The sequence below is a fragment of the Seriola lalandi genome, unplaced genomic scaffold, assembly GCF_002814215.2.
Source record: "Seriola lalandi dorsalis isolate HSWRI2012SDOR001 ecotype SW California unplaced genomic scaffold, Sedor1 jcf7180002054585, whole genome shotgun sequence".
NCBI lineage: Eukaryota > Metazoa > Chordata > Actinopteri > Carangiformes > Carangidae > Seriola > Seriola lalandi.
Window position 1 is genome coordinate 2,792,613 of NW_019525138.1, and position 12,333 is coordinate 2,804,945.

Sequence of the window (12,333 nt, forward strand, 5' to 3'; positions counted from 1 at the left end):
TTTTCATTACGAAGATATTTCAAGAAAACAACCTCACCGGGTAATTTTTGACCCACTTATGCATCTAAGGGCTAGTATGTATGTATGTATGTATGTATGTATGTATGTATGTATGTATGTATGTTTTTGTTTATAAGTGCATTATTGCTGTTTTGTTTCTACATACTCATACTATTGTATGAGATGGTGCTATAGTAGTAAAAATTTGAGTTGAAACTAATCTGAACTTTATGTTTTTATGAAACATATTTAATAAGAACAAATTCAATTTCTGTATGTCTTGGTCTGTTTGCCTACCTGTCCCTTCGTTTAATTTGTTACCCCACCATCTGGTGATATATTGTCACTCCTGGTTCTTCAGCATTATCATGGTCTCACAGGTGATGCACCGCTGTGGGTCCTTGGCTGAGTTAAATACAGAGAAAGAACACACCAAAGAATATTCAGTTTTATCTCAAAGCTGTTACTTTGAATATTTGACATGCTACTTACTAATAACTTCCATTCTGTTTAGATCAGTAACTGCACATATTTACATTAACTTCAGATCAAACCAAAGATATTTAACACCAGTGAGTAAATCATCTGTTTATATCAGGTGTAAATATGTGCGTTTGGAAGAGTGCTACCTGCAAGGCTGAAGGAAGGCCTGAGGTGAAGTTTGTGATATCCCACAATGCACCACAGCATCTCGCCCGGCAGTTCTTGATCTCAGCAGACTGGAAGGAGACAGAGTAGGTCATGTTTATCAAATTCCTTTATTGTACTTATTTCATAACTCATTAAGGAACATCACATTAGAGATGAAGATAGTAATTATGATCAGAGCAGCATAATTCAATCTGTTGGACTTTTAACAGGATTTTAAAAAACCATGACAAATAGTATGATGGACTGTATATATTATGTACAGTATAGAAGCACATAGAAATTTACATGAACTTGGATTCATTCAGTCATGGTGTATTGTTTGGTATTAAGTGAATAAAACATTAATTAATCAAGGACAGAATTAGCCTAAAATGTCTTACGGCATTAGCGATCGGCCGATATGTTTTTTTCAGGGCTGATTACGATTATTAGTAATCAAAGAGACCAATATTTGGAACTGATATGCCAGCACAAAACTACTGCTACATAAAGACACAAGCCATGGCTTCTAAGCGTTTCTATTATTTTGTCCAACCCATTTATATCAACGAAGATAGGCTAAATAACAGAAACACCTCTGCATAAACAGTACAATCTTCATGAAGTCGATTTATTGCAGGGCTGTTGTATTAGACTATATCAGTTTTAGCTAGATGTTCCTAATAAATTGTCAACTGAGTGTACATTAATAAGTATAAGCTATATGCACAGGCTGCAAATGGCCTGACTGGAATGATTTGATTGCTTTTGGTGCTTTTTTCACCTGGCTCCCTGGCAGCCTAAAGATGTTGTTTTATGCTTTTATCATATATTAATATTATCATCCCCATATAAGACGTTTTATCCCTCTTCTTCCCCTTTAAAAATGTAACAGCAGTAACACGTTTACTCAGAGTACATTACCTTTCATTCAGTGAGTGACTGCTCACTTGCTGACGTGCTGACGTCACTGTAGTGTCTCATCGCCAGTCCCTGGAGTTTCTGTTACCGGAAGAGTTTATTGCTGCTCTATCTGAACACAGTTAATGTTGTTCTCTTCATTACAGTGACTAACTACCTGCTGTACATTTAAACTTACTAGTTCTGCTAGTATCTAATTCATTTTTATACATTTTAATATTATATATTTAATTGTATGTATTTAGATATTATTTATGATTTATTTATCTATTTATTTATCTCTTTTTTTTTCCATTGAATTGTAATTAAAGTTTAAGAAAGTTCAACGCTAAAAAGACAATGTTTTCAAAGTTCAATTAACACGTTGTGTTTCCAAAGTCAATGAGTAATCATGTTAAATAATTATGATCTCAATATTGATCAAAATAATCATGTTTATGATTTTTGCCATAATCGAGCAGCCTTCCAAGTAAATGTTGTTAGACCTCCAGCATACGCAGTCACACATTGTGTTTTTTAATGTTGAACTTTTGTTTGTAGTGTAGAAAACTCGCCTTTAATCTTACACTCCTTCCTCACCGTAGTCATTCACCTTTCCTCCATCTGTTTGCTGCTTTCTCATTGTGAATTATTTCGTTCCCTCTCATTCTCTCTGCTCCCTGACCTCTTGAGATCTCGGCTTAAAAATCACCTTTGATCACCTTCATCCTGGTTTAAGCCTTTGTTTTGATCATCCAACCACAGAGCCCAGCCTCTGCCTCCGACCAATCCCCTCTCTAATCACTGCAAATACTTATCCAATAAAACACCAGAGGAGAAGCCCTTTTATAAAAAAAAAAATATATATATATCTTCAAGGCCTGCGTCTTGTTTGGCTCATCGCCCTGGATTATGTCTCGATCAGAGGTGGTTACATCAGATCCTCGCTGTTTGAAAACGTACTTCAGGCCAGTGTTGTTAAGCCTGTTTTAAACCCACAGTGTTTATTGGGATCAAGATTGAATTCTGGGAAAATACACTCACGCTGATGTATCTCTAGTGCAGCATGGTTAAACATACACACACAACGGCGGGGGGGGGGGGTCTCAACAAGGCTTTCCAGGTATCAAAAGCAAGTGTGTGTTGTCCACAGTAGTGTGTGTAATAACATGCACACAGAGAAGGCACTGTTCTTAGAAGTGTGTGTGTGTGTGTGTGTGTGTGTGTGTGTGTGTGTGTGTGTGTGTGTGTGTGTGTGTGTGTGTGCTGTAGTTATTAGCAGGGATGAGTCACCTAAAAGCCCCTGACTGTTGCAGGCAGATGAAGAGAAACTGGTCGAAACCCTTTTAAAGTTCAAAGACGGACTTGGTGACCTGGTTCAGAGGCTGCTCAGGAAACATCAACAGCTCTCCTCAGCACTCAGGCTGTTTCCCTGCGGGGATCAATAAAGTTTTTCTGATTTTGACTTAACGTTTGCACTGAAAGAAGACACCAACCAGATATCAGTCACCTGAGTGATTCACATTTTCAGTCTCATCTCACCTGAAATTCATTCAATATAATACAAAAAAGACCTTTATTCACTCTATATCTTGTATTCACACTAAGCAGTTTTCTTAATCAATAGTTGGCCACGTTAACGATCAATTATCGGTTAGTCGTTAACAAATTCTGAAATAAAGTGCTGTTCTTCCATAATAAAATTATTTAACTGTTACCTGACATGCTCTATATCTGCTGCATAATCTGTGAAAATTAGGAGTTTAAAGATTAAGTAAGAACCAAGTATTAACAAAATCATGACTTCATTTTATACATTTTTTTAAATTTTACTTTTATTTGGAAAAGCATAAATTTCACAATGATCATTTAAATAATATTAATATTACTGCAAGGGAATCACATCATGTACATTTAAAACAGACATTTAAGTTATGCAGTGTGTTTGATAACCACTTCACAGTCTGGCTCTTCCACTGGTTTTCTTTATAAAAATGAGTCATTATTTACAATTGAACATGGAAAGCTTTCACCTCAAATATTCCCAGGAGTTGAGGGGGAAAGAAAGAATAAGGAGCGAAATGTTAGATGCAGTAAAATAATACTAGTTACATGCTCATTCATTCCCTCAAATCAACTAAAATCAGACCTTATAGGTTTAGTTCTCAGTCCACCTGCTCCAGATTAGGTAAATGTTTAATTTTTGTACCTTGAGGGAGAATGACAGTCCTTTTATAATATAGATTTCGTTCATTATTCCTTTTCATTCATCAGCGTGTTTGGCCTTTTTACTTGCTGCCAGAAGGATCGCTATCAGTTTCTTATCATTAGTATTCCACCCTTCAAATGGAATGTCCCCCAAGTATACAGCATCACATCTAAAAGCAATGTTTACACCAAATACATTAATAATGTGTTTGGGTATTTCCTGCCAATAAGGCACAATATAATGCCTTCATTTTAATTGCGGAGCTTCCTCTCCTGTCCATCACTAACCAATGATTCGTACAGCTGCTGGAAACACCTGCTGAGGTGGGCCAGATGTCGCGGGGTTTCACAAATAGTGTTGCACCACCTTTGTCAGTCCAGGAAATCTTTCAGTATTAACTGCTACCAGTAAAATGCAGCTATACTCAAAGTAGGAGGGGGCTCTGGTCGGCTCTATGTCCCACACCACAGCAGCGCTCTGGGGTTTGTTCCGGCCTGCCTGATGAGCAGACAGAATATGAAGGGTTTTCTTGGTTGGAGCAAATATCAACAGGTCCTAAAAAAAATCTGTCTAATTAAATGTTTATTTTGCAGCAGCAGGCTGTAAAATGTATATATGTATTCTTCAATATATTGTTTTATGGACAGATGGACTGTGGCTCTGTGGTTTGTGCCATCATCAAGGTAGACCTCAACTTTATGTACAGTGCAGAGGAAACACTCCGACTGAGCCGTCACGGCTCAACTTCTCTGGGCTCAAAGTTTGTTTACACAGCCCAGGATCAGATAAATAAATGATGCAGATGAACTTGTAACTATTCCAATCAGCTGTGGTTTAATATTGATTCAGCTCAGATTCAGGTGGATTTTTACATAAAGTTTATTTATCCGAGGAAGCCTCGCTGAGAGCTCACCTGGGAGCTGCTCAGTCACAGGCTGATCGGCTGGTTACTAAGCAGCTCAGTGAGGGGGGGCACTGCACCCAGAGTTATCCTGCTGGTCCGGTCGCAGTGTAACTGTTTAGAGTAATTACATAACTAACCAACCAGTAGAGATCGCCCAATCTGGTTCTAAATACATTTTTTAAAGTTGGTTCTTTTACTGACACTTGAAGACACCACGGAGTGAAGTTTGTGGATTGGAGTCCTTTAGTTACGTGTCTTTAATTTTGGCAAAGTCTTGTAGATGTTTTGACCCCCCCTCCTCATCTTGTGGCTGCCCACATCTGACCCCGTGTACAAAGTATAGAAAGTGGTCCAGCAGCGATGAATTAAAAGTTTCTATCATTGTCTCATCAACTTATCACAGTGGTAGGCCTTAATGTGGAAAAAAAAGCAAAACAATGAAAGGAGTTTTTAATCATTTTAAAGCAGTTAGATCATTTAGGTTTAAGACATTTATGAAATTATTTGTTTCTTGAATTTTTTATAATTACATTAATTTTTTTCACAAAAACTGGAGTGATTTGCAAATGATTTGTCGGCCCACTTGCAACACAGCCCCTAGGTTGGGAACCACTGGCACGCACGCACACACGCGTGCACGCACGCACGCATGAATTTCACACAGAACTCATGTTGGATCTGAGATTGTGTATCGATGTAGGTGAATCTGTCTCTTGTATTGGTTTTCTGATGTGTTTCAGTTAATCTGTGCTCACCCAGTCAATATTCTTAGGCAGGGTTTAATATACTTTGGGGTGGGCGCTCCCCAAGTATATAGCCTGCGTGGGAAACACCGCTATATCCTGTTTTTCTCCACCCATCCCTTCACCCGACTGACTTGTTTTATTCAAACTTGTGTGAAGTAGAGGTGGTGGACAAAGGGTACCCAACTCCTCAGACCAAGTCGTTAACATGCTGAACGCTCATGCCAGTGTTTTATATAATTGTAAATTAAACATCTTTGGGTTTTGAGCTGTTGAATGGACTAAACAAAGATATTTGAAGACGTTACTTTTGGTTGTGAGAACTTATTAATGTTTTTTCTCACTATTTTCTGACATTATATAGACTGGACTGGAGGTCCTGACTCAAAAATATCAAGCTGATAAAATTTAATTATTCATATGATATAAATTAGAGATTAACAGGGAAAAAATGGCTCCTGAAACTTGACTATAATCGAGCTGTCTCACTCTTATTGGATTTATTGGTACTACAAAAACAGTCCTCTCGTAGTTGTACAGTGGTGTTACAGAGTGGAGCTAATTCCCTCACGAAAGATGTTTGGCTGAGTGTCGACACACAGCCAACAACAGACGAGTTTAATTTTGTTTTTGTCATCAAGTTACTCATGAAATGAATGTTAATTAGCAACAGCTGATGAGATGTTTGTCACTTTAACTGATGAAAACCATTGAAAGTGTTAGATAAAAGTGACAAGTTGGAAGCCGAATGTTTGGTACATTACGTGAATCCATGTTTTTTGTTTTATTCAAACCTTAGGTGACTTGTGGAGACCCTGCTTAAACTCCAGCACCTTAACTTCTCTAACTCCTCAGACCAAGTCGTTAACATGCTGAACGCTCCCGTCTTCTCGCCCTGATGCACCCAGAGACACAGTTATGAAATGCTAGTAAGATAATGTTTTTCATTCAGTATGCAAGAGGAAGAGAAATCCCCCAAAGCGAGGAATAATCTGCATGCCAACAAAAGCACAAGACAAGGGGAGAAGACAAAGAAAAGGGAGAGAAAAAAAGACTTAAACTCTCATTTCCCATGATGCTGTGTGAATTTTTTAGCTTATTTCTGCACCGCAGACATGTTCTTGCTCTTAGCACAACAATCCTGTCGTGTGGTAGAAGTCGGCGTGTGCTCTTCGCGGCTGCGGCGACAATCAACAAACAATCAGCCTTTCCTCAGTAAACACACACGCAAGTGTTCGTTTTCATAGGGCAGGGAGCTGAACTAAATGTGCATTGGTATATTTGTGTGTGTGTGTGTGAAAGCTGATGAGGATGTTTATGTGAATGTTTATTCAGGTGTGTGTTTGCCTGTCTGGAAGAAAAACTTGAGATTCAGATTCAGTACAGGGAGCAGACTGAATATCATGAACACCTGCATAATTTAACACAGTCCAGTAGAACAGACTCTGAACTAGGCATAAATAAGTATACCTGGAACCATTTGAGCTCTGAGTTACTGATAAACATACTGGGACATAACTGGTTTAAGATAACAGGAGTTAACTGGTTTGAAATAAGCAGACTATTTTAGTAGGAATAGGAAGTTTTGTCCTATTAAAGAGCAACAAAAAATATAAAAAAAGAAAAGTCTTTAAATGAACGACCAATTGGTTTCCTTTTAAGAAAAATCAACATTTTTATTGCTTAAATTGCATATAATATTATCTGTCATCTTCTGAAAGCCTTCATCCTTCACCATGGACAGTGGGCGCATTTCTATCACAATCATGTTCAAAATGCTGCCTGGTGCAACAAAAAAAAAAAATGATTTACTGAAAAAGAGGTGAGATAATAATTGATACTAGTTTATAGTTATAGCATTTGTGTTTATATGCATCTTTTATCTTACTATATTATATATACTTTATATATTTGAATGATTTTAGTCTTCATGTATTATAACATATGCTGCCAAGAGGATTGTGGCCAAACTTCATTTCATTGTATTTAATGCAATGCCTAACTAGCCATTGCGTATAGTGAACATGCATTCTTTATTAGCATTAACTAGCACAACTAGCAATCATACTGATTGACATTGACGTTAACTTCACCTCATGTCAAGTCAGCTCTGTGAACTGGATGCTCTCTGCATTTTACAATGGACACCCTGTACGTAGTATTTTTTATTTTATATTTTTTTTCAGTTTGAAATGATCCTAACCTAAGCCCATTTCTGTCATTTTCTCTGAACTGTCACTTCTTGCTATTTCCCTCTTTCTCTAATTTTCCAAACTGGTCCATCAAATCACGTCTGCTTCAACTCACGAGTCGACAGCGTAAGAATTTCATATGGATTAAACAAAACTGTGTTTATGTAACGTGTGTTTATGTCCGTGTGAATATTTTAGTGTGCTGTGTGTGTGTGTGTGCAGGACCTGAGGAAGAAAAGACTAAAGTGAGAGGAAGAATTGATCTTTTCCTCCCACCAACACTCGGTGAAAAAAGAGAAAAGAAAAGAGGCCACTTACAGCTCGACTTCATGAATAATGTTCAGACGATGTTAAATCAGGAGAGTGGGCTCGCGGCACAGCTGACCCTCCACTGCTTCTCCACTCCCCAACCATGCATAAACAACATGACACTATTCATAAGTTTGCATGGTGTTTGTTAACAGTTGAAGAATGCATTATGGGAACGTTAACCTCTCAAACCCCAACATGAAACATCATTTATTGTATGAGCACTCGGAGAGATGTTTGACCACAGTGTTTGCAGACACACATTTCACAGCACTAAGTTTCAGATAATGGGAAAACCTTTAACACAGCGTGGTTTGAATTGTATGAGGACACAGTCACATTAAATTGAGATCCTCTCCCACTTGAAGGAAAAACAAGGGACGTGGTGTGAATCAGTGAGATGTTTATACCTTTTCACAGCATCTATAAATCCTTTAGATCCATAAAGAAACATGGTGTGACTGTGTTTCCTAATAGAAAATCTGTCCTAAATTCTGTGGAAAATTCTGGATGGTATGTGCAGTCATGAATTGTGTAGCTCAGGATATATTAGATTCATATTATTCAAGTGGAATGGATTTACAGGAGCTCTTCTCCGTGGTTTGATAATGAGCAGTTTTTAGTCCAGTGATGATAGGTTCAACTTTGTGCATAAATAATCCTATAATGTACATTTCTTACATAAAGCTGTAACACAAAGAACAGGATGAGTTGATTTTTACATTTTTTTCTTATTATTCCTCCGTGCTGGTGGCAATCAGAGCTGGAGGCCATATTGATTTCATATATATTTGTTTGTCCTACTGTCATGGACACAATATCTCAGTAACGCCTTGATGGAACTTGAAGGTACCTAGCAGGTGAAGGAGGACTACAAAAGGAAAGCAGAGAGGAAGCTGCAGCACAACACCACCAGAGAGCTGGAAGGGATGGGATGGATCCCTGCTTCACGTCCTGGATTGTGGATTACCTGAAAAGACGACCACAGTACGTCAGACTGGGTAACTGTGTCTCAGGGACAGTGATGAGCAGCACTGGGGCTCCACAGGGGACTGTTCTGGCTCCGTTCCTGTTCACGCTGTATAGGGCCGACTTGAAATACAACTCTGAGTCCTGCCACATCCAGAAATACTCGGATGACACAGCTATTGTGGTGCGTATCAGGAACCGGCAGGAAGAGGAGTACAGGGATCTGATGATGGCCTTCAGTGAATGGAGCAACAAGAACTGCCTCCTTCTGAACACCTCCAAGATCAAGGAGATGGTCATAGACTTTTGGAGGTCTAGGCCCACCCTTCAACCAGTCAACATTGGAGGGAAGGACACTGAGGTGATGCACACTTATAAATACCTAGGTGTGCACCTGGACAGTAAACTGGACTGGTCCCTGAACACAGATGCCACCAGATGAAGGGGCAGAGCTGGCTCCTTCCTCAGGAGGCTCAGGTCCTTTGACGTCTGCAGTGAAATGCTGCACATGTTTTATCAGTCAGTGGTGGACAGTGTACTTTTTTATGCTGCAGTCTGCTGGGGTGGCAGCATGTCCAACATGAACACAAGGAGACTGGACAAGCTGGTAAAAAAGGCTGGGTCTGTGCTTGGCAAGAGTCTGGACTCACTCAGGACTGTTGTGGAGAGACGCATGCAATGTAAGATGGAGGTCATCTTGGACAATACCAACCATCCTCTCCACAACGTTCTGACAGGACAGAGAAGCAGCTACAGCTGCAGCAAACGTCTCAGCTCAGAACAGAGAGGTTCAGGAGATCCTTTGTTCCCACTGCCATCAAGCTATACAACACCTCAGTCAAAGGAAGTGGACTGAACTAATTATTATTGTTTATTTGTTGTTTTTATTATTATTATCAACAATGGGCAACACATGAATTCCCCCTAGGGCAGGGGTGGGCAATAAATCTTCCCAAGGGGCCACATGACAAACTGGGACGATTGTAGAGGGCTGGACCAATACACTTAACTCAGTTCGGCCTGATATATATTATATCTCTTTATAAAAAACAGTAAATGAAGCATTACAATGATACAATGAAAATGTGGAGCACAGAAATATATAACTATTTAATGAACATTCACAAAAATAGTTTTGAAAATATGCATTTTTTTGCAGTGTTTTAAAAACTAGCATCACATTAACTTTACACAAAAAAAGCAAGTATTTCAAAGACCAGGATCACATTAACTTAAAACAAAAAAAGCAATAAATGCAGCCAGCTTCATCTGTTCTTTTTTCTTGTTCAGTGAGAGATATCTAGCCTGTGTTGGGCTTGAACAAATGCACCGAAGTCAGGTTGAACATCTGAGGTGGATATGCGAAGGATAGCACACAAGTGATCATCACCGAGAGAGGATCTGTATCTGGATTTGTTAAACTTCAGAATGTTTGTTCACATATGTAGGTAGATCCAAATAGAACCAACATCCTTTGAGCACGCCTCCTTATGTGTGCAAAGTTTTCCTGTTTGATAGAAGAATAAAAACCCAGCAGTGATACTGACTTAAAGTGCTCTGCCAGTAGTTTATCAGACTGCAAATCAATGAGTTCACGCTGGACATCACTGGGTGCATTATTCCCACTGTAAGTGAAGGGAGAAGAAATCATGTGCGTTTCATTCTCATCTGTTTTGAAGTCTTCAAATCGTCTTGAAAACTCACCATGCAGTGCCCCTAACATGGCTGAGTGCCTGCGGAGGTGATCAGCTGATGGTGTGACTTCTTTCAGTGTTGGCATGTGAATAAGAATGTTGCCCTCCAATTGGCTTGAAAGAAAATTCAACTTTCTCATAAAAGCCATTACCAGGCTGTGCATTTCATGTGCAAAGAGGCCCTTGCCTTGCAGCCTGGTATTTCGTTCATTCATTAGTGCAGTCACATCAACAGCAAAAGCCAGATCTGTGATCCAGTCTGCATCTGAGAGCTCTGTGATGTCCCTGCCTTTCCCCTCACAAAACTCCTGAATCTCTGCTCTCAGGTCCCATACTCTTTTAAGCACCTTGCCCAAGCTGAGCCATCTGACAGCTGTTTGGTAGCCTATGTCACTATGTTCACTCTCATGCTCCTCCAAAAGTGCAACAAACTGTCTGTGATTCAAGGCTCTTGCCCTGACACTTTTTGCCTTTTTGCCACCTCCTGATGTATGCAAAAAATATCAATTTTTGTTCTGGGTTTATTTCGGTCTCTTTAGCTTGCATCCGCTTCAAAAGTCCGACATTTTTCCCAGTCAGTTTTGGACAGCCATCGGTTGTTAACATCTGCCAATTTGTCCCATTTTAGTCTCAGCTTGTCCATGCATGCATTTACCTCTGTGAAAAAATCACTCCCTGTCGTAGTCCCTTTCATTGACCGCATAGCTGCCAGCTCCTCCGTCATCTGAAAGTCTTTTGTCATCCCACGAACAAAGATAAGTAACTGGGCTGTGTCGCGGACATCACAGCTCTCGTCCAGAGCCAAGGAGAAAAAGTCAAAATTGCCCGCTTTGTTATGCAGCTGAAGCTCCAGATTTCCCACGTTGTCCTCGACCCGTCAAGTTATGGTTGGCCTGGAGAGGTGCACATTCGCAAACACTTCTTTTTTCTCAGGGCATATTAGTGCTGCAGAGTCCACCAAACATTCTTTGACAAACTCCTCGTCAGAGAATGGCTTACTGTTTTTTGCGATTTTGTGGGATATCACAAAGCTGGTCTTGACTCCTGCTTCCCTGCATGTGTGAAGCTTGGTAAAAAGTCCTTGCTGCTTTGCCGCTTAGCTAGCAAAGCTTCAGATGCCCGCACCTGCTCTGCATCAGTCAAGTTCTTGAATTTCTCTGCGTGTTTTGTCTCGTAATGGTGATTCAAATTGTAATCCTTAAAGACAGCTATCTGTTCTCCACAAACTAAGCACACAGCTTTACCTTTGACTTCAGTAAATAAATACTTAGAAGTCCATGCCTTGTTAAAAACTCTACATTCTGTATCGATCTTTCTTTTTTTAACTTTAGCTGACATATTTAAGGGCTAACAGCTAACTCACATTTCTTGAAAGCTGTCCATCACATTCACCAACACATTTGAGTGAAGGTGCATACGGTCACGAGCAAGGACGTGATGTTATGTTAATAAACAAAAGTTGCCTTCAAAATAAAGGCAGTGCAGTTGTATTGCGTGTACCTATTACACAAAGATAAGACTTCTGCTGCTTAGCTATGCTGTGCTAGGAGAGGTTAGGCCCAGTCAGTTAACATTACCCAGTCCTTGGAACAAAACAAAGAGGTCTTTTCCGGTGTTGTTATAAAGTCCAGTGAGTTGGGAGGTTTCCTGGTGGAGTAAAGTCCTGTCTGGCTGTGTTGCTTTGCTGTTATCTCCTTTGTTCTCCTCAGAGTTAGCTGTTCCATGCTAACTCTGCTGTGGCTCCTGTTGCTTGGAAAATCAGCTGGCTGTGTTGTAGCTGCTG

At 39.7% G+C, this 12,333-nt stretch overlaps 1 protein-coding gene across 1 annotated transcript; it reads right to left on the minus strand.

Annotated features, from left to right (window-relative positions):
• Window positions 1-343: 343 nt before the first annotated feature.
• Window positions 344-11,156, minus strand: LOC147818408 (general transcription factor II-I repeat domain-containing protein 2B-like). Its single transcript, XM_087177255.1, is given in 4 exon segments — window positions 344-405; window positions 10,561-11,028; window positions 11,031-11,048; window positions 11,051-11,156. Coding segments are annotated over 4 exon segments (654 nt in total).
• Window positions 11,157-12,333: the final 1,177 nt, after the last annotated feature.